The 24,525-nt window shown below is 43.0% G+C and overlaps 2 protein-coding genes across 2 annotated transcripts in view; one reads left to right on the top strand and one right to left on the bottom strand.

Annotated features, from left to right (window-relative positions):
• mcama (melanoma cell adhesion molecule a) overlaps positions 1 to 969 on the top strand; it is a gene marked incomplete at both ends in the record, with an annotated part of 44,962 nt that extends 43,993 nt beyond the window's left edge. The window contains one exon of the mRNA XM_083985948.1: positions 828 to 969. Within this exon, the coding sequence (XP_083842074.1) occupies positions 828 to 969 (142 nt within the window). The remainder of the gene's footprint in view (positions 1 to 827) is intronic.
• A 5,385-nt stretch (positions 970 to 6,354) lies between these two features.
• LOC310997502 (E3 ubiquitin-protein ligase CBL-like) lies at positions 6,355 to 23,680 on the bottom strand. The gene is made up of 15 exons (XM_083987215.1): positions 23,124 to 23,680; positions 21,048 to 21,295; positions 18,906 to 19,052; positions 18,456 to 18,612; positions 17,823 to 17,944; positions 17,505 to 17,642; positions 16,061 to 16,148; positions 15,639 to 15,770; positions 14,588 to 14,797; positions 14,176 to 14,292; positions 13,259 to 13,548; positions 12,978 to 13,151; positions 12,142 to 12,245; positions 11,436 to 11,621; positions 6,355 to 11,184 (listed from the first exon to the last, which is right to left on the bottom strand). The coding sequence occupies exons 1-15, from the start codon at positions 23,265 to 23,267 to the stop codon at positions 10,778 to 10,780; spliced, it is 2,664 nt and encodes an 887-aa protein (XP_083843341.1). The 5' UTR covers positions 23,268 to 23,680; the 3' UTR covers positions 6,355 to 10,777.
• Positions 23,681 to 24,525: the final 845 nt, after the last annotated feature.

Raw genomic sequence — 24,525 nt, 5'->3', positions numbered from 1 at the left:
TTGCATTCTGCCCGGTATCAGCTGCTTTCAGCCCGTCGTCTCTTTCAATGCAGCTGAATTCACCATGAAGCTGCTCTCATCTACATTTTGTCCTGTTTCTGTTATCAAACGACAGAACAAATTTAAAAGTAACTGAAAAGCAGCCCGTTGACACCACACAGTCCCCGGCAGCCTTTTCAACTGTGCTGTTGAAATCCTGGTTTGACAGAATCACCGTGCACGAGTCAAAGACAATGGCTGTGAGAAAATTAGGACCTCTTTCACGTCGGCTGCAGTGTGTTCAATACACACGTGTCCATGCAGGATGAACAGAACTAGAACAGGAAGCTCCTCTTTAGAAAGTCGCTCAGGTTTTTCCAAAAGCTGCTGGATGATCTGATAAAGGATTTTTCTCTTGAAAAGAAGTCACTGAACAGTCAGTGAGGTGACCCTGTTCATTAACACAGGTTGCTCACCACGCTCAGTGTGCATCAGTATCACATGTAGAGGTACAACACTGTGGGATTTATCTGAAAAGGATATTTGCATCAACATGGGAACAAACTAACAGAACAAAAACACTGGCGCCAAGTCGTATTTCCCAACATCCCTTAGTCCACTCTGTAACAGACTGACTGGAGATTATGTTTTAATCTGTTTAATATCTGTGCGTCAAATTTGAAAAACTGTCATTTCTAATAATGTAGACCCCTGTCTTTCCTTGCATCGGCTTCAGTTCTTATCACAGTCAGACCAGGCTCTGACTCACCTGACTACCTGAGGAGAACCTCAGGGTGGGTCCGGTCCCTGTGAAGTCCACCAGTAGTAACTCTTGTTTGTGTGGACAGAACCAAAGAGAAGACCACCAAAGATGACATCGTTGTGGAGATGAAGAGCAACACAAAGAACGAGGAAGCTGTCCTCCTGAAGGCTGTCAACGGAGACAAAAAGGGCCCCAACCACAAGGTAACTATTGTGGTGGATGAATAGGAAATCATTATTTTCACAATGTAGAAAAACACAGCGCTCAAAGACACTGAAGACCTGCTAGTGTCCTCTAGAGGCTTCCGTATCCACTGCCTCCCACAACAACCGTCATACACACAATGATAGTCTTCTTCTCCTGGTTGTGAGGCCACAGTGTAAAAAGTTTGACTCAGTTAAAGCAGATATCAGTGGAATGTTTTTGTTAATATAAGTCCTAAATAGTCCTATTTTCCGTCAGCAATCACTTACATGAAGTATTTCAGCCTAAACACGAGTCTCTCCGTCACTCTGCTCTGCTGTAACCCGAGGAGAAAATTTTCCTTGTGGGATACAAGTGTTATCCAATGAGGAGAGAGAACGGCATGAAGGGCTGTGTGTGCAGCCAAGGGATGCGCGTGAATGTGGTGACGTAGCACGAGGACCAATTGATGCCTGACAAGGGTTGCTAACTCATGGTGCGTTCAAAGAAACTCGTACTTTGTGTTTTTCCTTCCTGTGAAGTCATACCAGTTCGATCTGGTACGAGTTCACGGGTCGGAAGTAACGAGTGGCCGTTATAGGGAACTTTCACAGACAACAGGACGGTAAAAACACGAGCTACGGGTTACCTGGAACGCTACCAAGTCGTAGTTGTGACTTGAAGCTGTAACTTACGGTTTCAAAAGCCTGCCTTGAACGCAGCATTAGCCGAAACGGCCGTGAAGCTGATATCTGCTTTAAATGGTCGACAGCCTGCTCATCATTACTGCAAAGAGTTCAATACATGGCGTAGTATTTGTTAATATTAATAATTAAAAAGGGATTTTTTCCAATGAATTTTTTAATAGGCATAAATAAGAATCCAGCAAGTGCCAGCATGCAGAAAATAAACTGTTGACCTCAGCATGTCTGGACACGACTTACATTCAAATGAGTGTTTGAGTCAAGCAGAAACGGTTGTAAATGCAGCTCACAGGTCATGTGAAGCTAAAATGATCATCAGTTTGCATCACTCTCATGTCCTCCTCTGTTTGTCCACCTCCTCTGTCCTCCTCTGTCTCCCTCAGTAAGGTCCCGGAGCCGTGACGTTGTGCAGCCAGCGGCAGGACACATGAAGCCAGTGGTCAGTGTGTGTGTGTGTGTGTGTGTTGGAGCGGAGGGAGGCTCCCACTGATCTGTGACCTGCAGGGTAACACCAGCCCACAGTCTGGTCATTCCCCCATCATGCTTTGTTCTCAGCAGTATTCAGTAGATTTACACAGCAACACACTACCACCACATCCATGCTCACCTTACACACACACACACACACACACACACACACACACACACACACACACACACACACACACCAGACTCAGTATGTATGTACAGATGTGCATTTTCTTTCAGATGGATGTTCGCCTCCTGAAACATTCAGTTCCTCCATTTGTTTTGTACTATTTCCTCAAACTGCGTTCACCTCTTGGCTGTTGTTCAGTGTGTGTACGGCGACGTCTCGAGCGCGTCGTCATTTTTTTTGTTTTTTATGAAAGTGTATATATTATATATATTTTGTTATTTAAGATATTTTGGCACTCAGATTTCCATTTCGTGGTAGCGTCTGGGTCATGTGCATGTTGATCCGTGTTCATGAGTCCAGGTGAGTTTCAGGACGGGACATGACGTCAGAGACCAAACACTGAGCTGCGTGTGTGCAGCAGCTTCCAGTCACACTGAGGGAAGGCTTGTCAGTGTGTTTGCTTCAGTTTCACTGTAGATTGACTCCAAATATCCATGTTGAAATCTGAGAAATGACCTGGAGGATCAGTTTTTTTTGTTGATATCATCAGGAGACACTAAAGCTTGAAAGGCAGGAAAACCACATCAGTAGTAAAATCTCTAAACGCTGTCAATCACACACTGGCTGCCTTCTTTTGCAAACTACTGTCAAGCCCTTGTACTGTTTGTAAATACGCGTAGTGTACAGACCTACTAGTGGTGGCCTTGGACTGTTACTGAAGGTGAAAACGTCAAAGGTTAGTTATCTGCTGTGCCTGTTTTGAGAATGCATCATACACTGAATTTGTTTTTTTTGTTTCTTTGGTTTGCTCTGTGTGTTTTCTTTGTGTTTCCACTGAGAGCTCGTCGGGCCTGAGGACACGTTTCAGTGTTGTTCACCACGTTTGAGCCTTTTACTCCACAAAACCATCAGACAGCCTGTGGTTTTTTCTGTTTGCAGCTTGATAATCAACAAGCTGATGCTTGAAACTTGCTCGACTTAGAGAATCCACCCCAGAGTTACAGTAACTGTTCAATTACAATATTAAACCAGAAGGACCAGAAGCATCTGCTCTGCATTACCATGAATCTCTATCATGACACACTCATGGACCAGTGACAGTGACTCTCATGTCAACAGCTCTAATCAATGTTAGTTATCACAGAATCTGAGTAAAGGAGCAGTTATTATGTCATTAGGTATTTTAAGTTTTACAAAATCATAATTTCTTGATGTTTTTCTTCCAATTTTGTACAAATTTCTTGACTAAAGGAGCTGCATCATTGAACGTGCATTCAAAATCTTATAATTTGCAGCATGTTTTGGAATGACAGGCTTTTAAAAGATTGTCAGAGATTTATGTTTCTTTAAAAACAGTTCAATGACTCAACAAATGGATGAAACTGGTGCTTAACTACAGAACCATTAAAATACGATTCGTCCTGATTCATAGTGAATCGGCTCAAACGTGCGTGAACGCTGTCGTGTCACTTCAGGCCCGTGTTGTGTATATGACGTACTGATGGCTCACTGTTTAGGTTATTGTGAAAAGACTTTTCGTTGCCGAGCGCCACATCGCCCTGATGACTTGCAACATTAACAAAGTAGTGACATGTTTCCTGTTAATCTTTATTTGTTTTCTTTTTTTTTACTCCACTGAGTTGAGATGTATACGTTGTAGAAATATCCAGGTAGAGGACATCCTCAGGCTGAAGTGTCCTCCTGTGAGGTGAGACGCTGTCATTGTGGTTGTAGAGACGCTGCACGAAGCCATAACACCATGTGCAGGACCAGATTTCTGAATCTGCACCTCGTCTTTTCAGTTTCACTTCAGATACGATTCTTTGTTTGTTGCTCTGGATTTTTCATCAGTGGGAAAAAAAAAAGTTTGAAAGTAAACATTGCAGTTGTGTTTTTTTTTCTAAATGTGTGTAAATTAAGTACTGTACATGTGATCCTTTGATGCTTGCGTTTTTTTTATATTTTTTGCAAGAAAATAATGCCAAATAAAAACGTTTCATTTAAGGAAATCCTGTTTTTTCCTGTAATTTATTTAGCAGAGGTATGAGAGAGCAGTGGCGATATAACCACTGTTGGGCTCCTCTTGTGCCCGAGGGCTCTCTGTGAACCAGAACAACAGCCACTTCAGAGTGTCCCACAGTGAGGAGACAGGAAGGAGCGCTGCCTCCAAACCGCTGTCAGCACGAGCTGGAAATGACTCCAGCAGTAGCTCAGATTTCCAGCTGGAACGTGGAGGAGGAAGGACAGAAAACACAGCTCACATCTGCAACAAATTCAGGCCCCGCACAGCTCCGAGCTGCCCGTCTCACTGCAAAACAAATCAGCCATTCCCCCGCTCATTTAGCATGAAGAGCACAACTCCAGGTGAAGACAGGCTCAGCCTCTGGAGTAAATGGAGAACAGGCTAGAAGACTTGGTATATTTATACTGGAAATGGCAGACAATTAAACCTGTCAACCTTAACTGATGAAGCTGAGCTGCACCTTTGTTTATTTTAACCTCCTGTAAGTATCAAACACTGCACACGTGTGACGAGGACTCTACTCTTTGATTTAGATGTGAATAATGATGCACTGAGACCGAGCACTGGAAACACACTAACACACCATCACTTGCAGCAGTCGGTGCGTGGTCCACTGCATCACATCACGGTTTAATTAAAGTTTAAAGACTAAACATTTACAACAAGATATCTAAAACATGGAGGTGATAATATTTACTTCCATTGTTGTTTAGATCTAAGGACTCTTTCAGACTTCACAGATGCACTGATCCATTTTTTCTCAGTTCTGATCCCAGTCTCATACAGACACTGATTCAGATATACATGTACAGTCGTGTGAAAAAATTAGGACACCATATGAAAGCCTGTGTGTTTTTTAACATATTAGGACACATGGACATTTAATATACATTTTAACAATACTGGGAGATTCAAGTAATATAACTCAACAATTTAAACTGATGAAAAGACTATTTTCTTTTTCTTTCTCTGTAAAATGTAATTCTAAAAAACAAAATGCAATTTTTGGCGAGGAATAAGTAAGGACACCCCCACATTTATTCCCACTTAAAATGGCTAAAACCACACAGGTGAAGCACATCAGGTGCACATGATCTAAACTAATGGGAGTGAGATAGTAAGATTGAAAGAGCTGTCTGAGGCCCTCAGAAAGACGATTGTAACAGCTTATAAGTCTGGTATGGTATTTAAAAAGATCTCAAAACTATTCGAAATCAGCTGTTCCACTGTCCAGAAAATAGTCTACAAATGGAGGACATTCAAAACAACTGCCAACATGCCCAGGTCTGGCCGTCCGAGCAAGTTCACCCTGAGAGCAGACTGCAAGATGCTAAAAGAAGTCTCCAAAAACCCTAAAATGTCATCACGGACCTAGAGCAGGCTCCTGCTACTGCTGATGTGAAAGTACATGCCTGAGCAACTACTTTAACTTGCATGGGAGATGTGCAAGGAGGAATCTCTGAAAGAGCTCTACTGAAGTTTGCCAGAGAGAACGTAGACAAAGTCTTCTTGAACAATGTTCTTTGGACCGATGAGTCGGAGAATTTAATTATTTGTGCACCAGAAGAGAGGATATGTTTGGCATAAACCAAATGCGGTGTCCTAATGTTTTCACATGAATATATGTTTTTAGTTATCATTATTGTGATTATTATTATAATTGGCACTGATGGTATTATGTTTTAAGGTTACACAAAGCTGCAGTGCTACTTAAGCAAAAAAAAAAAAAAGCAAAATAAATAAATAAATACATTAAAACTAAATGTAGTCCGAGGCCTTTGTGTGGCCTCCTGAAGGTTAGAGAGCTTCACTCTGTTTGCTGCTTCATGTTTTTTGGCTGTTTGCAGGAGCTACAGAGTGGGATCTGGGTTGGTGATGTGGATCTGGGCCGTCATAAATAAATTACACCAAATTTGGATTTGATACTGATATTGATCAGTTCGGTTCCACCTCTATTTAAGACAAGTGTTGAGTGAATTTCATTAGAATACAGACGACGACTGGAGAGCCGAGTCACGTCAGACAAACCACATAGAACATCAAATGTTAAAGAAAATACTGTTTAATTAAAAATCTTAATGGCTTAGGCATGAAAACATGGCAACACAATGAATGCTGAGGATATTAAAAAGACAATAAATAAAATCATATTTACACAGGCAATAACAAAGCCATGAAGACAACTTTTTAGTAGGCAAGTTCTTGTTGAAAGGCTAGTTAACATGATTATACCACATAAAATCATTAACCAGTGACTCTGAGGGGGAGTGTGTATGTGTGTGTGTGTGTGTGTGTGTGTTGTGAGAGCCAGCAGAGCCTCTGGCAGTGTTGTCAGCCTCAAGTCCTCACACAGCGGCACTTTGATGGTCAAGAGTTAGTCCCTGTTAGTGTTCAAACGCTGAGATCAAGAGAGCACGAAGCCAAAGGACTGACGATACACATCCTCTGGATATCACAACGAGCTGAGGAGGCAACATGAAGGGGCAGCTCGCTGCTTTGAAATGCTTTTGGTCCGGGGCAATTAAAGCTGTAAGATTTGTTATGGACTCACAGCGAGACAGACCCAGAGACCTCAGTCTGCAGGGACCAGATCAATCTGCACTTTACAGTTCCAACACGGCCCGTCAGGACTTTTTCTTTCTGCTTCACATCAATGTATCTATCGTACGTTTGTTTTCTGTTATCAAGAGCATGGAGGCGTCTATTTAAAACAACATATTTCAATTTCAAACCTGTATTACAAACAGCCTGACAAGTAGGTTGCACAGTAAGTGACGGAGACTGCAGCACAGAGAAACCCAATTAAAGTAGCACATTCATTAAATGCAAAAAAATGGATTTGTTATTATGAAAGCGTATATATTAGAATTAGTGAATAGTACCTCATAATTGCAAGAAAACTAAATCATTCTTTTATCTTTCCCCTTCGATGGATTGACTGTGCTGCCCTGTGCTGTTATTCTACTATGTGTCCACTAGGGGGCTCTAAATAACAGGTTTATTTTTCAGTTGAAAACGTTGCGCCACAAATTTTTGAAAACCAAATTTTAAGGGCAACTTCCGTAATAACTTTATATATATTTAATTGTCTGAAATGAATTGTTTGGACTGTAATCAGCAGTTTTGATACCTCCAGTGATTTTGTCAAATGACCTCGTGTTAAGAACCAACTCCAAACTTTGTCACTGAATGAAACAAACAAACAAAAAAAGTCAGAAAACACCTCCAGTAATAAAAAACAAAAAAAACAAAGCTGTGTAGATTTCCACTTCATTTAAGCAGTAAATGTGGAGTGTTTTGGTTTCTCTGCTGTCATGTGCAGGTTGGGATTGACAGAAGGCACATTTACTGAGTGTGTTACTGCAGAAATCATGTGACCACTAAGGGTCTATTCTGGACAAGAACAAAAAGGAGAAATTGCACTCATAGTGAAACAGGAAACTGGAGAGGCCGTTTTTCCTGTTAGTGTGTGAAAGTGGAAACGAGGAGCTCGGCCTCGTCTGGCGTCTGGCAGTGTGTCTAACTGTGCACGTTACTGAGGGACTCCGCTCACAGGGATGTACTGTACATCTGTATTCTGCACTGATGGAGCGCTGCACTCAGATCAGATCAATGAGAGTCCCTGCTTTGATGACTCTGACGTCTTTTCATCTTTGCTCTAAATGTGTGGTTAGCTTAATAAACGAGACCTGGTGTGGACGACATCAAAGCCTCTGATAGGCCGATGCATCGTCAAGGTAAAGGTGTGGTGCCTGGGAGGGACAGCTGCTCATTCTTGGTCCACTGGAGACAAATGTCTCAACACCTGAGTGAAGTCCACAGCTTCAGAACCGACCACAGCCCCGGTAGTTTACTGTTCGCTGACAGGTTCTGGACACATGGTCCACATGAAGACTTTGAATTAAGGACTGGACCAGTCCTGATCCGACTGCAGCATCGACAGTCAGTCACTCAGCAGATCATCAAACTGTTCACACAAAGACTGACCATGATCAAGTCTCACAAGGTGGTTCACAATCTTCTTGGCAAATAATGAGACTCAAGAGGTAACAGCCACGCTGGCTAGTGTGCCTTGAGCTAAATGCTAACGTCACTGTGCTAACACGCTCGCAAGGACAGGACTAAAGCTTCACAGGTATGATTTTTTTTAAAAACAGTAAACACAAAGTGCAGCTGGGACTGATGGGAGCGCCATCCATCCGTCTGCAGGAATTTGACCATAAACCAAAATGTGAGACAAACTTCAGCTGAAGGTGGAACAAAAGGAACAATCACAATTCATCCTCTGGAGACCATGAAGGTTTGCAGCTAATTCCAAGCAGTTCATCGAATAGTTTCTGCGACATTTCAGTCTGGAGCGACTGATGGTCTATAAAAATATAATATAAAGTGTCTAAATATGCCTGTAAAGCCTGAGCTGATGTCCGACCAACACTCCAAACCCAAGACTGTTCATTCACTGTCGCCAAAGGCAAATAAAAGAGCAAACTGGAAGCTGAGAATATTTCTCTTAAATAATGAATCAATTATTAAAACAGCTGCAGATTACTTTTCTATTGATTAACAAACTAATTATATCATTTTAAATTAAACATAAGGTTGCACACTGAGTATTTTTGACACTTCAATGAGATGCTGAGTAACTGACATGTCCAGGCTCAGTCAGACGGCTGTAGTCTGTGATTATTATTGGCACCACTTTACAATTAGACTATCCTGAATCCAAAACACAAATAAACAACTATAAACAAGCTATAACAGTTTTCATACATTGATGCGGGCTCACTATTTGGCAAAATCTAATTAATGTTGGAGCTTATCATTGAATTACTTATTTATATGTTGTTAAATGAGTCTTATTGTGAAGTGTTTATTAATTAATTAATTCATGAGTCATTATGAGGCTCCTTTTACCATTTGAAAACAGTAGTAACCATTAACTTGATCTTGCCAAATAGTGAGGCTGCATTAGTGTAGGAAAACTGTGTGATAACTTGTTTATAATTTTTAATTTGTAATTTATACAGTGTAAACAAACAAATAAAAAATCTAGTATTGATCATTTATAAATCATTTATAAATGATCTTATGGTGGTGCAGATAATCATTGAGTTTGAAATGAGAAGAAGTCAGTGTTGGGGTCTAATACTGAGATAATAAAAAAAAAAGATAAAAAAAAAAAGAAGTGGAGCAGGTTCTGTGGTGAATCTGATGCGAGTCAGGAAACGAAAAGCAAGAAATTTCAATCAGTGGAATGTCTCTGTACGAACGTGTCATGAGTCCACAACACCGCCGACATTATCACATCATCCCTGCGTGTCCTTTCAGCATCTGTTCATTCATTCATCAGTACGTACGACCCCCCCGGAGTACCTGAGTCCACACCACATCACACCACCTTCAGTCTTTTGCTTCAGAGCTCAGTGTAAATCCCTTCAATTTCGATTTTTCACGACACCCAGCCAAGCTGCTCTGGGTGGAGATGTGGTACATAAATACATGAGAGAGGAAATCTACCAGTTCGTGTTAAAGTCTTTTCACTTTTAGTAAGAAACTATACGAGTATACATAAGCTTTTGACTAAATACATGAGCCTTCAGTGAGACGCCGCCTCGCGAAACCAGGAGTTAAATGACAGAACGCACTTCTCGGAAAATTCAGCCATTATTAGTACCACACACAGCACGACACGTTATGAGAGTACTTAAACATTAAACTTGTTATTTTCATTAGAGAACCATCATTGATCCGGGAGCTGCGAGGAGATATGGAGTCATGTTCAACTTGTCAAAGAACCATCGAAAAACGGAGCGAGCCACAGTGACGCGTACGACGTGAAGCCCTGCGATACTGCACTGCAACTCAACATTCACTTTCTTCAGCATGAGCACACACACACACGCACGCACACTCACTCACACGCCACGGGGGTTATTCACTACATTTCCGACCGAACTCATGTCGCTACATATTCGTACGCCACAATTTATTTATTTTTTGCCAGTAAGCCTGTAAAAGCACCAAACTGAGCGGCCGAGTCAAAAACACAGCGATCCACGACGATGCCTCCACTGATCAACAACACGTAGCTTAATGAGAGAGGGGGGGGGGGGGGGGTGCACTGCCACTGCAAGAGTCGACCTCAGCCAAGTAGAGCGGGGGTCAACGCTTCACTACAGAGAGCTCACCTTCGACGCTGCGTTCAGGTCCTATCAGATCTGAGCCTGAGCTGCTCCTTCAAACAAACTCTGAGAATCTGAGCAGCGTGACAATAGTCCAGGTTATACAAGATGAAGTATTTCACCCCCTAATTCCTCTTGTTGTGTGTATTTCAAGGGTAAAAACGTTGAAGCGGCTGCTGTGATCTTCATCATCCTCTGATACGACCTGAACGCAGCGCTGCTCCACACAGTGAAGCCTTTTGGCCCTGCGGGAAAAGTGCTTGGTAAATGCTATCCAATGATAATGGCACAGAGTGGAGACAGAGACGAAGACGAGAGGACGACCTGCCGCCGCCGCCGCGGCGACTATGTGGCGATGTGCGCCGTGGAGGGGATGGAGACGAACTCGCGCAGGATGTTCTTGGCCGTCTCCAGGTTGTTCTGGGCGATCATCAGGGCCTTCTGGATGTCCTGGATGGAGTAGCCCTGAGACATCAGGCATTCGATCTCCCCGTTGAGGGCCAGGCTGCCGGGGCCCGCCGCCGCCGCAGAAGATGAAGAAGGTGAGGATGAGGAGGAGGAAGGAGGAGGAGGAGGAGGAGGAGGAGGAGGTGTGGGAGGAGGGGAAGAGGCAGCGGAGGTACCGGGAAGCTCCGGCAGCGGAGCAGAATATTCACGGTTGACGGGACGAGGCCGTCGGTCGGAGTTGGCTCGCCGGGGGAGGGGCTTGGGGGGGCGGGAGACGGGGGGGTCGACAACTGGTGCGAACATACCTGGAAACACACAGGGGAGTCGATGTGAGAACGATGTTAAACAGAGGAGGGAACAGAAGTAGTTCACACTCACACGGTGGATTTAGGTTTTGTGGCAACACCAAGTGTGGATGAGAATATCAAGAGTAGCAGGTTGTCATAGCGATGGTTGGTTACTGGCATTTCACAAAATTAAAATACAAATTTGGTGCTTTTTGCCTCTGTGCCCATGGCTACACATGTCTATGCATCTAAATTAACCCTCCACATACTTGTCTCCACGGCAGCGTCCAGGCTGAGGGTGCTGAAGGCGGCAGAGGGAGCGCTCATGTCAGACAGGGTTCGTCTGGCGGGGGCCTGAGGGACGACGGGTCTGGGACAGTCGTACTCGTAGATGTCCTCCTCACTGGTCTCCTCCGTCTTGTCCTGGGAGTCCACAGCTGCTCGCTGAGGGAGGTCTGAAAAATAAACACACAGTGAGTGATGAGGAGACAAAGGAAACAGGATATAAAATAGCTGTAGCATCACGGTATCAGGTCTAAGGGCAGAGGATGTTGTTATGATGCTACGTAAAGCCCTTTGAGACAAACTGTTTGTAAAAACGGGCTATATAAATAAAATTGCCTTGCCTTATTTCAAATGTTCAGTTCATGTTGAGGCTAAATGTTGAGGCTGTACTTTAACCACCACTTCGTTAGCCACATTTCCTCCTACTCACATTTTTCTAAATCAAGTTTATTCTTTTTTTATACATTGTTATTCAGATTTATGAGGCTCATAAAAATTATTCGACAGTAAATAATGATAATTACTTTAGTATACAACTAACTACCCAGTAATTATAACAACTGTATTGAGTCAGGCTCAGAGCCAATATAATACTGGTACAAGAAAAAATAAATTTAAATTGGTAAAAAGGTAAATATTCTCCTTTATTTTGTCCATTGACTGTTACTGTACATGTTGGTGTGTTGTTACCCAGATCTGAGGTCTGTGCCGTCTCAGACGAACCGGCCTGGGCCTGGATGTTACACATGGACTCGTAGACTTGAGGATCCTCGGAGTCACTCTCAGCTCCCTCACTGCAGAGAAAACAAAATCATTAAGCAGTGCCACTATTAGTCAGATATTAACTAGTTATCGCTCTAGTCCTGTCTGGAAATGAAAGTTTAATCTGGATCTACAGACAACTGGCTGCTCTGGAATTAGGACTAGAAGCTAAATCATTTATTCTGATTCTATTATGAGGTTAAAACTCTTGAGTTTGCGCTATGACAAAATACCAGCAACACTTCTTCACATCATTTATTGACACAACTCGAGAAGTTTTCACATTTTCAGCTCGTAGCCCATCATACAGCTCACACCACCACGAGTGATTCTGTTCATTCCTGCTGTGGTGTGTGGATTCTGGTCTTGATTTTACACTCTGTCATCATTTCATCAAAGAGAAATTTTTCTCCAGCACAGCTTCTGCTTCGTCTCCTTTGAAACATTTACTCAAGGGGGAGAAAAACCGCAAGGAAGTGAGAGGGGAGGAGGTGTTTGTGGGTTTGAGGGGTGGGCATCGCTGGACAAACGAAACTGAGGCTCCAGAGCTCCCTGGTGGACATAAAAATTACTGCTCCTGATACATGATTGCAGCATTTACTGCAGCACCCTGACACCATCATCCATACACACTAACACTGCATGTAATCCATTATTAACACCTATAAACCAGCGTATTCATGCAGTTATCACCAGGATCTCCAGTGAATCAGCTTCTGGGATGTGAGTAGCAGCATGATAGTGCGGCTGACAGATTTGTTTACCTGGTGTCGTTGTGTTGGTTGGTCTGGGCCGGAGGTGGAGGTGGAGGCACCAAGGAGCCCGTTACGACCCAGGGAGCACCAGTGGCTGGGAGCGAGGTGGGACTCATGTACTCGTTCTCCTCGCCGTCAGACGACGACCTCTCCCCACTCGGCACCGCTGACGCCGTCAGAGACCTGATCACATGACGACAACACAGAGCATGGTGGGATTGTCTCTCTCTTTTTTTTGCTTTTGTAGTTTGTTAAAATCAAATGTATTGATCAGCGGCAGAGCTCCACACCTCGCAGCCAGACAGTAGACGGCGTTGGTGGCCGACTGGGGTTTGCTGCCCTCTCCGTTGGCTTCCAGGCTCTGAGCGGGGGAGGACAGAGCCGACGGGGCCTTGGTTGCAGGGCGTGGGACCATGTAGTTGGAAGCCCAGGCGGCCTGGTCGGGGGTGGAGGGTAGGGGTCTCCTCTGCAGCCGGGAGTCCTGGCCGACCAAGGAGGGGCGCTCTGGAGGGGGAGGAGGGGGCAGCTCTCTCAGGGCAGGAGGCAGAGGTAGAGGCTTGTCTCTGTGAGTGGCTGAAATCTGGAGAGAAGGTGGGAGTGGGTGGTGAATATTGATAGTTATTGACACACACACACACATCCTTGGCTTCTATACTTCTATACTGAGGACCTCTCGCTTATCTCTATGTTACATGCACACAGTTGATGGTTACACTGGAACATGACTTCTAGATTCATGCACGTGTGATATCTAGTACTTAAAGGGGAACTATGCAAGTCTGGCCACTTTTCCGCTGTGTTGCTAACCCTCGTCCTGGCAGTATGCATTTGTTTACAACGAAGCCAGCGAGAAATAAATCAATAGAGGAGTAGATAACGTTATATATCATATGTTACGACGTGTATATTTGTGTAGTTTAATCTGTCATAAAGAAGAGATTACAGGTTATGGGGCACGTTTGTGTCACAGTGAGCAGGGGCGGCGGCACCGATCTTGTAAGGTTGGTTTTCATGCAAAAGACGCAATAGGTGACACGCAGTGGAAGACAGAGAGCCTCCATTCTCCATCGTAACAGGTCAGGCCATTTATTTAACCATCACAATTACCCCAAAGCTGTTTAATTATAGTAAAAATGGAGAATAGTTAAGATACAAATCCTGTATAGTTCCTCTTTAATAGGAGAGCGTTTTCAACACACACATTTACCTTGGCTGTGGCTCCCTGGCCCAGTGCACTATGGGAGGTGGAGGGTCTCTGCTGCAAGAGGTCGAGGCGGGGGGGCACCGGAGGCAGCTGAGACACTGGAGATGGTGGACGCTCAACCTACACACACACACACACACACACACAAGATGTTGAATGGAACCAGCAGTGAGCTTTAAATGTAACTATGATAATCTAATCTAGTCAGTCGTGACTAAAACGGTCCTAAATGGAACCAGGTGAGTTGTCGGTCCACTTGGTGTGTGTGTGTGTGTGTGTGTGTGTGTGTGTGTGTGTGTGTGTGTGTGTGTGTGTGTGTGTGTGTGTGTGTGTGTGTGTGTGTGTGTGTGTGTGTGTGTGTGTGTGTGTGTGTGTGTGTGTGTGTGTGTACCTGAGGCGTCCTGACATATCTTACCTTGGTGCAGGCCAGCCTGCTCATGACGAGGTGCTGGTCCTCCAGACGCTCATCTTCTTCCTCATCGTTCGCAGCTGCTTCTGCTCTGCTGGACCCCTGGAAGCCGGCGAAGGAAGCCCCGCTGGCCTTCGGGTGGAAGGGGTCCACCACGATGGGCTCCGTGCCTTTTATCTCACAGCGGCAAAACGGGCAGCCCTGACCCTCGGATTCCTGAGGGAGCACGTTTCACATTGTAAAATAGCAGGGAATAGGAGTAAGAACAAGACCTTTGGTATGAAATTCTTCACTCCTGCTCACCTGCAAGCATCTGTCTAACAGTGTGAGAGCTCAAATGGACACACAGGTTACTTCCATCACCAAAACAGCATATGTTTTCATGTTAGACATAAATCTTCTTTTCTTTTTTCTTTTTTTTTGCAAAGTCCATGATGCAATATCTGCATCTGATAAATTCATCGTGCATGTGCTTCAGATGAAAAACCTCTGTGGATCACTTGCCTTTGGCTTCAGGCTTTTATTGTGAAACATTAACGCAAGAAGTTTTGAGTGTTTTATTGACGGTAACTTAAAAATGGCAAATAGGAAGCAATTTCAAAATAATTATTGACTAAATTCAGCATTTCGGAGGCCATATACAGCTCATACTAAAGGAACCAGTGCTGTTGAAATACAGAATATGTTTCTTCTGTATTTATCAAGACAACAAGCAAACACTGGAGGAAGTGTTGAGTTTCCGTTGACAACAAATGGCAAATTTAAATATGAGATACAATCAAAGAACTGGCACTTCTTAGTAAGATATGAGGAAGTATAAAAGAGAGGATATTTTAAGATAAGATCTGCAAGATTAACTGGTCCTCTCTGCAGCAGAGGAAACTGAACGCCACCATTTGAGAATTAAAGGTAAACACACAAAAACAGTTGGTCCAATATTAATCAGTAAACATGAATATTTGCAGCAAGCAAAATTGAGTTTTAAGGCTGAGCAGCAAACAGAAGACAAACTTCCTCCCCCGAGACAAACCAGTGTGTTGAAACTTTGCAGCCTCACCTGCCAGGCAGTCAGACAGGAAGTGCACATCAGGTGCCTGCAGGGCTCGATCTTCACGTCCTTGTCGTTCTCTGCACAGATCTTACAAAGCTGGAAGGTGGAGCCCATCTCACAGTACAGCTCATACTGCTCCTGTAGGGACACAAGTGGAGGAGAGACAGGCGTGTTTATATGGAAGAGAGAAGTTGTGTTTTATCCATTCATTCATTGTTATAACTGGTGTTTTTCTAATGTCTTCTACTTCAATGTTTTTGTCTGTTTACTTCTACCAGGCAGTAACATGGTCAATTTGTATTGTCTTCTTTTTTAGTTTTTTTTGTGACAAATACACATGTTTGTCCTACATCAGGTTTCCTGACAAACAAGAAAATGGCTGACCGGCTTTCAGATTTCAAAACAAAAATACACAAATGAGGTCAAACCTGAGTAACTTTGATGTGGTCTTGTGGTGAAGGTTCACACAACCCGGTCAGGTCTGGGTTCTGTGCACGGCCATCTGGGAACAAATAGCTACAGACAGACCACATATGTTAAACACACACAGCTGAGTATCATACAAGTCTTCTTAACTTTGCTGAGTTAAAAGTCACTGAAATGCTCATAAACATCTTTTTTCCCTACTGTTTATCTAAAAATATTAAGCAGAGCTGCTTTAAGATCACAAACCTCTCACCTGCCTCAGCTGAATGGTACACATATTTTAACTGTAGTAGTAGTAGTAGTAGTAGTAGTAGTAGTATCTCATGCCCACTGAAAGTTGCTTACAAATGTTCATACTTGGCCTTATTCTGTTGTCACACTATATATTTAGTGAGTTGAGTTAACAATACATTTGCAACACGCTGATCTACAGCAGTGAGGAGGTTTCTTCTGCAGTTATTTCTAGAGGCTCCGATACGTTTGGTCATTGTAGCTGTTCTGAGTCCAAACTAGAAACAGCTGCTGTTCTCCACCAAGCAGCGAGCCACAACCTCGCGTACAGCCACCTTTCATGGCCGCAGGAATGTTTCGTACTTTAAAGCTGTGTTTAAGGCGGAGCGTTCCTGGCATGCTGCACACCAGAGGGGGGCAGCCAGGGGACACTAGGGGGTCCTCAGCAAAGTGAAAGGAAAATAAGAGAAGATTCAGTAAAAAAAAAAAGGTGTGTGCATTATGATAAAGTGTATTTAATATAATTTAGAAATCTTTTTTGCATTGCATTGCTCTTTTTTATTGCCTGTTTGTTTGTTTTTTTCCATTTGCGTATTCGTGTCTAGGGGGTTTGCAATAGGGTCCATGATTGTAGCTTATGCTTTGGCGTGGAAAGCTTTGGGAAGCCCTGCCCATGAATGTAAGAAGAAAATGAAGTCATTGACAAAACGCTACTCCGTCCGTGCTGATGACGTCTGTTGTTGTATGTGACTCTGCTGGGTGCTTCAGACGCCTCTTTAGTACAGTGGTGCGTACAGTGGAGTCACACTGCAGGGCTGCAGTGATGCGTGCTCTGTTTATAATGAACACGACAGACATAAACAATGTCGTAACTGTTCCACGTGGATTTCTTAGTCACACATTCGAAGGCTGGGCTCAGCAAACACTTAGCTAATGTGTGAGAGCAACAGATTGCAGCTGTGTCTCTGACCTTCTATCCTCTCTGTAGCTAGTTATCAGAGCTTCACTGACCTCCAGTCCCCCCCCACACACACACACACATCATGAGCACAGTCAAAAACAAAGATATTCCTTCATTGTGCCGACTAAACATTCTGAAGTCATGACGGTAATCTCTCATATCTTTTCCGACCCATTCATATGGTTAGAAAATACTACACGCCAAAATATATACAGTAAATTGGTGCTTTGACACTGTGCTGCAGTGGGACTTACAATCCCTCTCTGTATCCATCAATGAGGGCTTGGAAAAGTGGTTTGTTATGGGGGATGGTCTGCAGGATGTTCCCATCAGCTGTCACGTAGCCGATGGCCCACTGGCCGAGGCGGGTGCAGCTCAGCCTGAAGATGTAACTGGAGGACAGACAACAGTGATCACAGTCAGCTCAGTAGCAACGGCATGTGCAAGGCAGTTGGCAGCCTGTTGGGATCTGGAGTTTAGGTGCTGGTGTTCAGTGTAGTTTTATGCGTTTCTACACCAGCCGTGTTCACGGTGAGAGAATGCATTTTGCGATTCTTGGCTCTGTGTCTCACCTGCCAGGTTTGTGGATGAACCTGTGCAGTCGCGCCTTGACCTCGTCGTACGTCAGGAAGGCCATGTAACCCGGGTGTGTGACTGCCAGACTGTTCCAGTTCCTTAAAAGAGATGACCAAGGCTGCAAAACACAAAACACAGAACGTTCATGATCGAGATCTCACCTGTTTGTTTTTTTTATAGCCACTAGAGCTACAGAAGGACACTTTTTATAAGTGTGTCTCCGCTCCTGACAAACATTGTCGTGGATGCACACACGTGACACATTACACACTCTCTTTCCAATATTCCACATTGTTCCACTGATTAACAAGAAAGTGAAGCGAGCCAAGAAATGCAGCAAAGTGTCGACAAAGACTGTGGAGAGGAGAGTCAAACCAGTGTCTGTCAAATCTGAGACGTGAGGCCACAGCTAAAATGCTGATGCTTTTCCTCTTCACACTTTAACATCTTCATTCTCTAAAAGCAGAAGTTGGCTTGTCGTGTCTGTGGTTCCTAGCAGCTCTCATTTTACAGAGTAGAAATGTGCATAAACAAACTTGACTCACACTGTATTACAACATGGACTTGCAGAAACCATGAAGACATTTACTGTGACATCCTCAAAACACTCGGCTGTCGTTGAACCTTACCTGGAAGAGCCTGGTGAAGATGTCGAACTCAAAGACGGAGATGTAGTCGTTGCAGGTGAGGTCGATGGTGGATTTCAGGGCCATGGCCTCCAGGCCTGAGCTGATGGGGTGAAACTCATGGAGAGCCTGACGAAACGTCCTCCACGGCACGATGGTCCTTTTGGTGGTGGGAGGGGGTAAACAGAAGTAACAGGTTTTATATGAAGCCAACCAGTACACCATGCTCACAGTCTGTAAAACCTGAAGCTCAGACGTTATAAAAAGGACAACAGACAGAATCAAAACTGCAAGCTCGCAAAAAAAATGTACACATCAAAAAACATCCGATTTATACATTTCAGAAAGACGTTCACAAGCACAGATAAACAACAGGAACCTATGCCCTGTTTCAAAATACCAAACTAAACTTAGATCTTCTAGTTCTTCTTTAGACGAAGAGTAGAAACTTACTTATCCCCAAATGACCTTCTCCAAAATTCAGCAGCATCAGCTTTGGTGATCCTGAAGTTGTCTCCCTGAAACAGGCCGTTGGGGAAGATGGCTTTTAGCTCGGCCAGCATGTGACTGAAGATCAGAGACAGCTTGGTGAGGTTTCGTCTGAGTGGGAGAGAGAGAGAGCGAAAGAATCAAATACAAGTTAGTACAGGACATTATCAGATTAAGGTCTAAGCACTTGTCAGAAAGATTACAGTTATGTAACAAATATGCATGTATGTGCTTATCCTTTATTAAACAAGGCAAATTGCACTTGTATTTACAGTGCGGATCTTAATAATTCCTTAAAATTCTTTCTGGTCAACCACAGCCTTCAACACAGAGACACTGCTATTAAACCGTTATAAGAATGGTGTACAAGTGTTGCCCCCCCCCCCCCCCCCCCCCCTTGCCTTTTCACTTTTTAATAGTTTTTATGATTTATAAAGATTAAACAAAACATAGATTAAAAATAAACAGCTGCTCTTCTCTGATTTTCTATCACTGGAAATTTCATATCTTTGGGTTTTAGGCTGTAGGTCAGTATTTTTACAGACAAAAAGTTAAAATGTTGATTATTGATTGACAGGGATCAGTCCTTTACAGCATTTTCTTTTGACCTTTGATGCAACTGGCCTCACTTTAGTAGCTTCTGGTCTCAGACTTCCACATACACTCCTCTGCTATAGGAAGTCAGGACTTTTCTATTTCTAAAATATCTTACAAAAGCTTTACAACAATGATCAAACAAGCGTACAGATAAGAATACAATAAGTTTATGTGGAAAGGCTTGATAAAAATCGGAGTGAATCACAGGAAGGATGAATTTTCGCTTAGTAATGGATTTCTGTGAAACAGAGGAAGTGGATGTGATTGAGCCAGTTTAATCACGCCTTTAGAATACAGTAGAGTTATTTGGCGTCAAATCGCGAGGCAGGTCTAATTCAACCAAATGTCATGAGTTATGTTTTATGACCACCATCATGGAAAGTACAAAAAACAGAGCGTGGAAAAACTTTATTGCAACTTTATATAGACATGTGGGGTGTCACAAGGAAACGTTGAAAAGGAAATGTCTTTCAGTTTCTTTCTGTAGTTGTGCTGCTTAAAGCCTCAAACATGCACTATAATTATACCAATAGGTCACTGCCAACTTAATGTTAGCCTAATAGAATAACTGCTGTTCAAAAAGTAGGCCACTGCAATCTAAATGAGTTACTATGACACATATCTAAATTATGTTTCTCATAGTCTCGTGGAAATAAAACAGTAACTCACACTAAATGAACAGAAGACTCTGACGCTCTGAGACGACTTAAAGTTTAGTTTGGTTTAGTTTAATTCTTCCTTGTTAGTTGAACAGATGTAAGTTTTCACTCAGTATTTAGATGAAACCACTTGTTCTGAATCAACAAATGCTATGTGCTATTCTGTCCTGTATAGAGATAGTGAATTAATATTAAAGGGATAGTTCAACATTTTGGCAAATTGGCCCATTGCCATAATCCCTATAGTTTTAGGAGTAGGTTCATTACCTTTAATTGTTGGTGCAAGGTATTTTTAGAACGGCAGCGCAGAGCCGTGAGCTGCTCAGAGCTACGCCAGGGAGGGTCATGGGATTTCTTGGTTTCCCTCATCAAACTCATCAAATACACAATCCAACAACTCTAAAACGTTCTTGTGGACAAGTTGTGACCTGCACATTCACCACGCTATGAGATAACAACGGAACGTTACGAGACAGAGTTGTTTTAGAGGCAAATGCAGAGACTGCTTGCCGAAAAACTGCCTCCGACGGGAACACGCATCGGTGGTTTAGCATGAATTTACCTTGAAAACAACTCTGTCCATTCCATGAGCCTCCGTAGTGTAGCTCTGAGCAGCTCTCGGCTCTGCCCCGCCGTTCTACAAATAGTTTGCACCGACAATTAAAGGTAACGAACCTACTCCTAAGACTATAGGGGACTATCCCTTTAATGTAGTGAGCAGCAGCCAACTGTGGTTAAATCATATAATACATACTTTTGATACCTCTGCTTCACTGCATCCTGATGTAAAAATGTACTACCACACCCTTCAAGGATGAGTGACATTTCATCGGGGCATAAACCAACCAACCTGGGCTGGGAGTTCTCCTCGTACATCCTCTCCTTGGCCTCTTTAAACAGGCTCATCGTCTGTTTCGTCTTGTTAGTCAAATTCTCCATGACCACACGAAAGTACTCGTTTTCACCAAGGATCTCCATTTTGCCCTCGTACCGGGACAGGATGGTGCGTAGGTGCTGGTAGGTGTCCGGAAGCAGGTCCAGGATGTAGGGTGGGCTGTTCTTCAATGCCACCTTGGGGTTCTGGCACAGACGGACCACCTGGATAGGAGACACAGTCGTGGCCATGTGGGACTCTTGACATTCAAACAACATGACAACAACATCCTGTGAGGATGCAGCCACTGGTCTGGAGTGATGCGAGAATTCTTGGTTTTGATCAATACTTTAAAATACCGGTACTTTAAATGTAGTATTGATTCCTATGACCTCAAATGACACTCACTAAAGTAGAGATCTCCTGTGATCTGGGGACAAAGCGAGAAGGGAAGGCCGTAAATCAAAGCAGGAACATGAACTAGGTCGGTAAACTGTGATGGATGTTTACAATACACAATCCAAGTCATAACTGCTTATGATCCATGACATTGTTATAAATACTACTGTGCTGATAAGGCAATAATAACACTTTAATATACGTGTATTGTGAGTATCTAGGCTTTACTGACTGTAACTTTAATCACAACGTACTGGCATTTAAAATACCAAAATTTAAATTCTGTCTACCTTGAGGCTAACTTCTCTAAAACATCATGTCAACAACTTGAGTGTTTCACACCTGCTATATTTAGTTAAGTTCACTGAAGAGTGAGAATGCAACATTTTCTCTCGGTATTTTACTTTTTACGTGGCAAAGTAAAAAAACAGGAACAATGATGGTTTGTGGGCCTTTTTTTATAGCTCGGTGCAATAGGTGTTATAAATAAATTGTAACAGCAACAGACTGCGAAGTTACAGTGTTTGCTTTCGTTTATAACATGACACTTTCTAACAGGTTTATTGGGCCCAGTTTGGAGATATGTCGAAACAACGAGATGGGGATTGTGAGAATATTTCTGATATCAAGACCGTAGGGAAAAAGTATGCAAATAAGTGACCATTTGCTCCACTCACATCAGACCAAACACAGACAAAACTCTAGTATAACCCTGCAATCACCATACGGACCCGCTGTAAGGCAATAAACACTAATACCACATTTCCACCCAGCGCAAAGAGGGAGCAGCAGGAAAGTTCAACCCAGGTATAAGAAGTTTAAAAACCTCAGCAGCAGAAGGGATCAGTCCTAAGCATGTGACACAGTGACACATCACGCTGTAGGTGAAAATGAGGCAGCACAGACACGTCTTTGCACAGCACAGACATGTAATGTTATATTCCTCTGTCTTTATCTGGTGCCGTCTCTCTCTCTATAATCCTGCTCTCCTGAATTCATCTCCTGTGAACGCTCATCTCTTCATCTCTCTCTCTCTCTAGTTTCTCCTCCTCTGTCTGGCAGTTAGGATCGTGTTAAAGATAAACGAGAGTGACAGTCAGCAAGAAGTATACTGTACAATAGCAACCCTTTATCCCCCACACAGCACACACACATAGATGTTTTTTATATAGGACTAATTATAGGGTGTTCTCCGGGGATATTTGGGCTCTTGGTGTTTCTGCAAAGTCCATGGCAATAGATCAACAGATTACTGTCCCTGTGACCTAATTCTTTCTAATTTATCCCAATGAGATAATGTATCAGGGACACTATTATACTTTGGTGCTTGTATTGGCCTTTCAGTTTGTTTGGGATTCAGTTTTCTCACTTGAGATAGCAGACAGCTCCTCAACTCATTTAGCCAAATTAAATACCTAAATACCTTTCTGTGTGGATGAGTCCAGGTAAATCTCAAGACATGTCAGCTTCCCAGTAGGTTAAATGTATGTATTACCAATATAAAAGTCAAGGTCTCAGATGTGCATGTTCAATTTTGACGGTAATGGTCATGAAAAAGAGGGACGTGGCACTGAATGCCCACAATTTCGGTCCCGTGAGTGTGTTATATGATCATAAGGGTTTATATTTTTACTCTAATAACATTGTCAGTACCTTGTCCATGAGCTTCCAACATTTCTCCACCATTTTCTTATCGACCACGGCAGGTTGGTGAGGCTGCAGAGGCTGCTGGTGGGGCTGAAAGGCATCCTTCATCAAGCCGATGAGACCGGCGCCCCTCCTCGGATTTCCGGCCATTAAATCGGTCGGCGACCGGGGGTTAGCCCCGGGACTGGAGGCTGACAACCAGGTATTATTCCCCTCACACGTTTCTCGGCTAAAACGACCGCTATGTCTGCGCCCTCTCTGTACTCAACATTGGAAATAAATTGTCATGCAGAGGCTGTCCAGGAGCGGAACAAAAAAGGATGTGTGTACACTGTACGCGGCGCTGCTAAGCTAACGAGCTACATGTGAAAAGCCTCAGTGTGTGACTCCGTCTCCAGATGACAAAGCTCAGGACACGGTCGTTATGTTGTTATGTCTGCTGTCGGACAGGTCGCTGCCTCTCCCTGGCGAAGGCAAGTTAAACACCTCCCTGAGATATCAACCCGGCTTATTATAGACTCGGGGTGTTAATAAGCCACACAGAGCGATCAACAAACAGGTTGAGCTGCAGCTCCAGCCAACGACGAGCCAGCAGCCAGAGTAAACACGGATGTCCGGCTGCGACCTTCAAAATAAAGGCACGGTCAGTGAGCTGGAAAATGCGACAAATGAGACGTGTCTGTGCAGGGGAGTAGGGGGGTAAACATGTCCTCACTTTATCTTTAGTGCGTTTTAAATTTTAAAATACACGCACTTTACCGACAGATGTTTACCAATGTTGCTGTTTTTACACACTTTTTAGCCTACTTCAGTATTTGTTTTATGATTGTTATTTAACTTTTTATGTATTCTTCATGTTTTTGTTGGTTTAGTGTTGTTCTATTTCTTGACTTTAAAAAAAAAAGAAAGAAATGCATAGTGTTTCTGTTTCCTGACACTTTCAGCTACATCAGTGTATCCTAAATTAAAATAAAGGTTGAATCAATGAAGGTGCAAATTTTTCTTTTACTAAACTAAAAACAACAACAAAAAAGAGATATCATATAGACTTACAGTAAATAAGTATCACCATCAAGTATTTTAAAAGTAAGTAGTAAAATAATATGTATTAACAAAGATTATGAATTATAGTGTGTTACTATAATTGTATAAGCAGCATTTTAATGCATTGCTAGATTAAGTGAAGCTTATTTTACATGGAAAGAAATTAATCCTCATTGCTCTCAGAAAATATTGACCAGAAAACTATTTCTTAATACTTGAATTTGTATTTATTACTTGTTCATTTAACTGCTGAATAATAACATCCATATAAAGGAACAAAATTCAGACCAAATATATGATTTTGCAGACAAGGTGAACTGGGGACTCAAATCTGAGTGAGTGGAGTTATCTGGTAAAATCAGTG

This window comes from Trachurus trachurus, assembly GCF_905171665.1.
Source record: "Trachurus trachurus genome assembly, chromosome: 14".
Classification (NCBI taxonomy): domain Eukaryota; kingdom Metazoa; phylum Chordata; class Actinopteri; order Carangiformes; family Carangidae; genus Trachurus; species Trachurus trachurus.
Note: the sequence above shows the minus strand (reverse complement) of the source record. Positions and strands in the feature narration are given on the sequence as shown.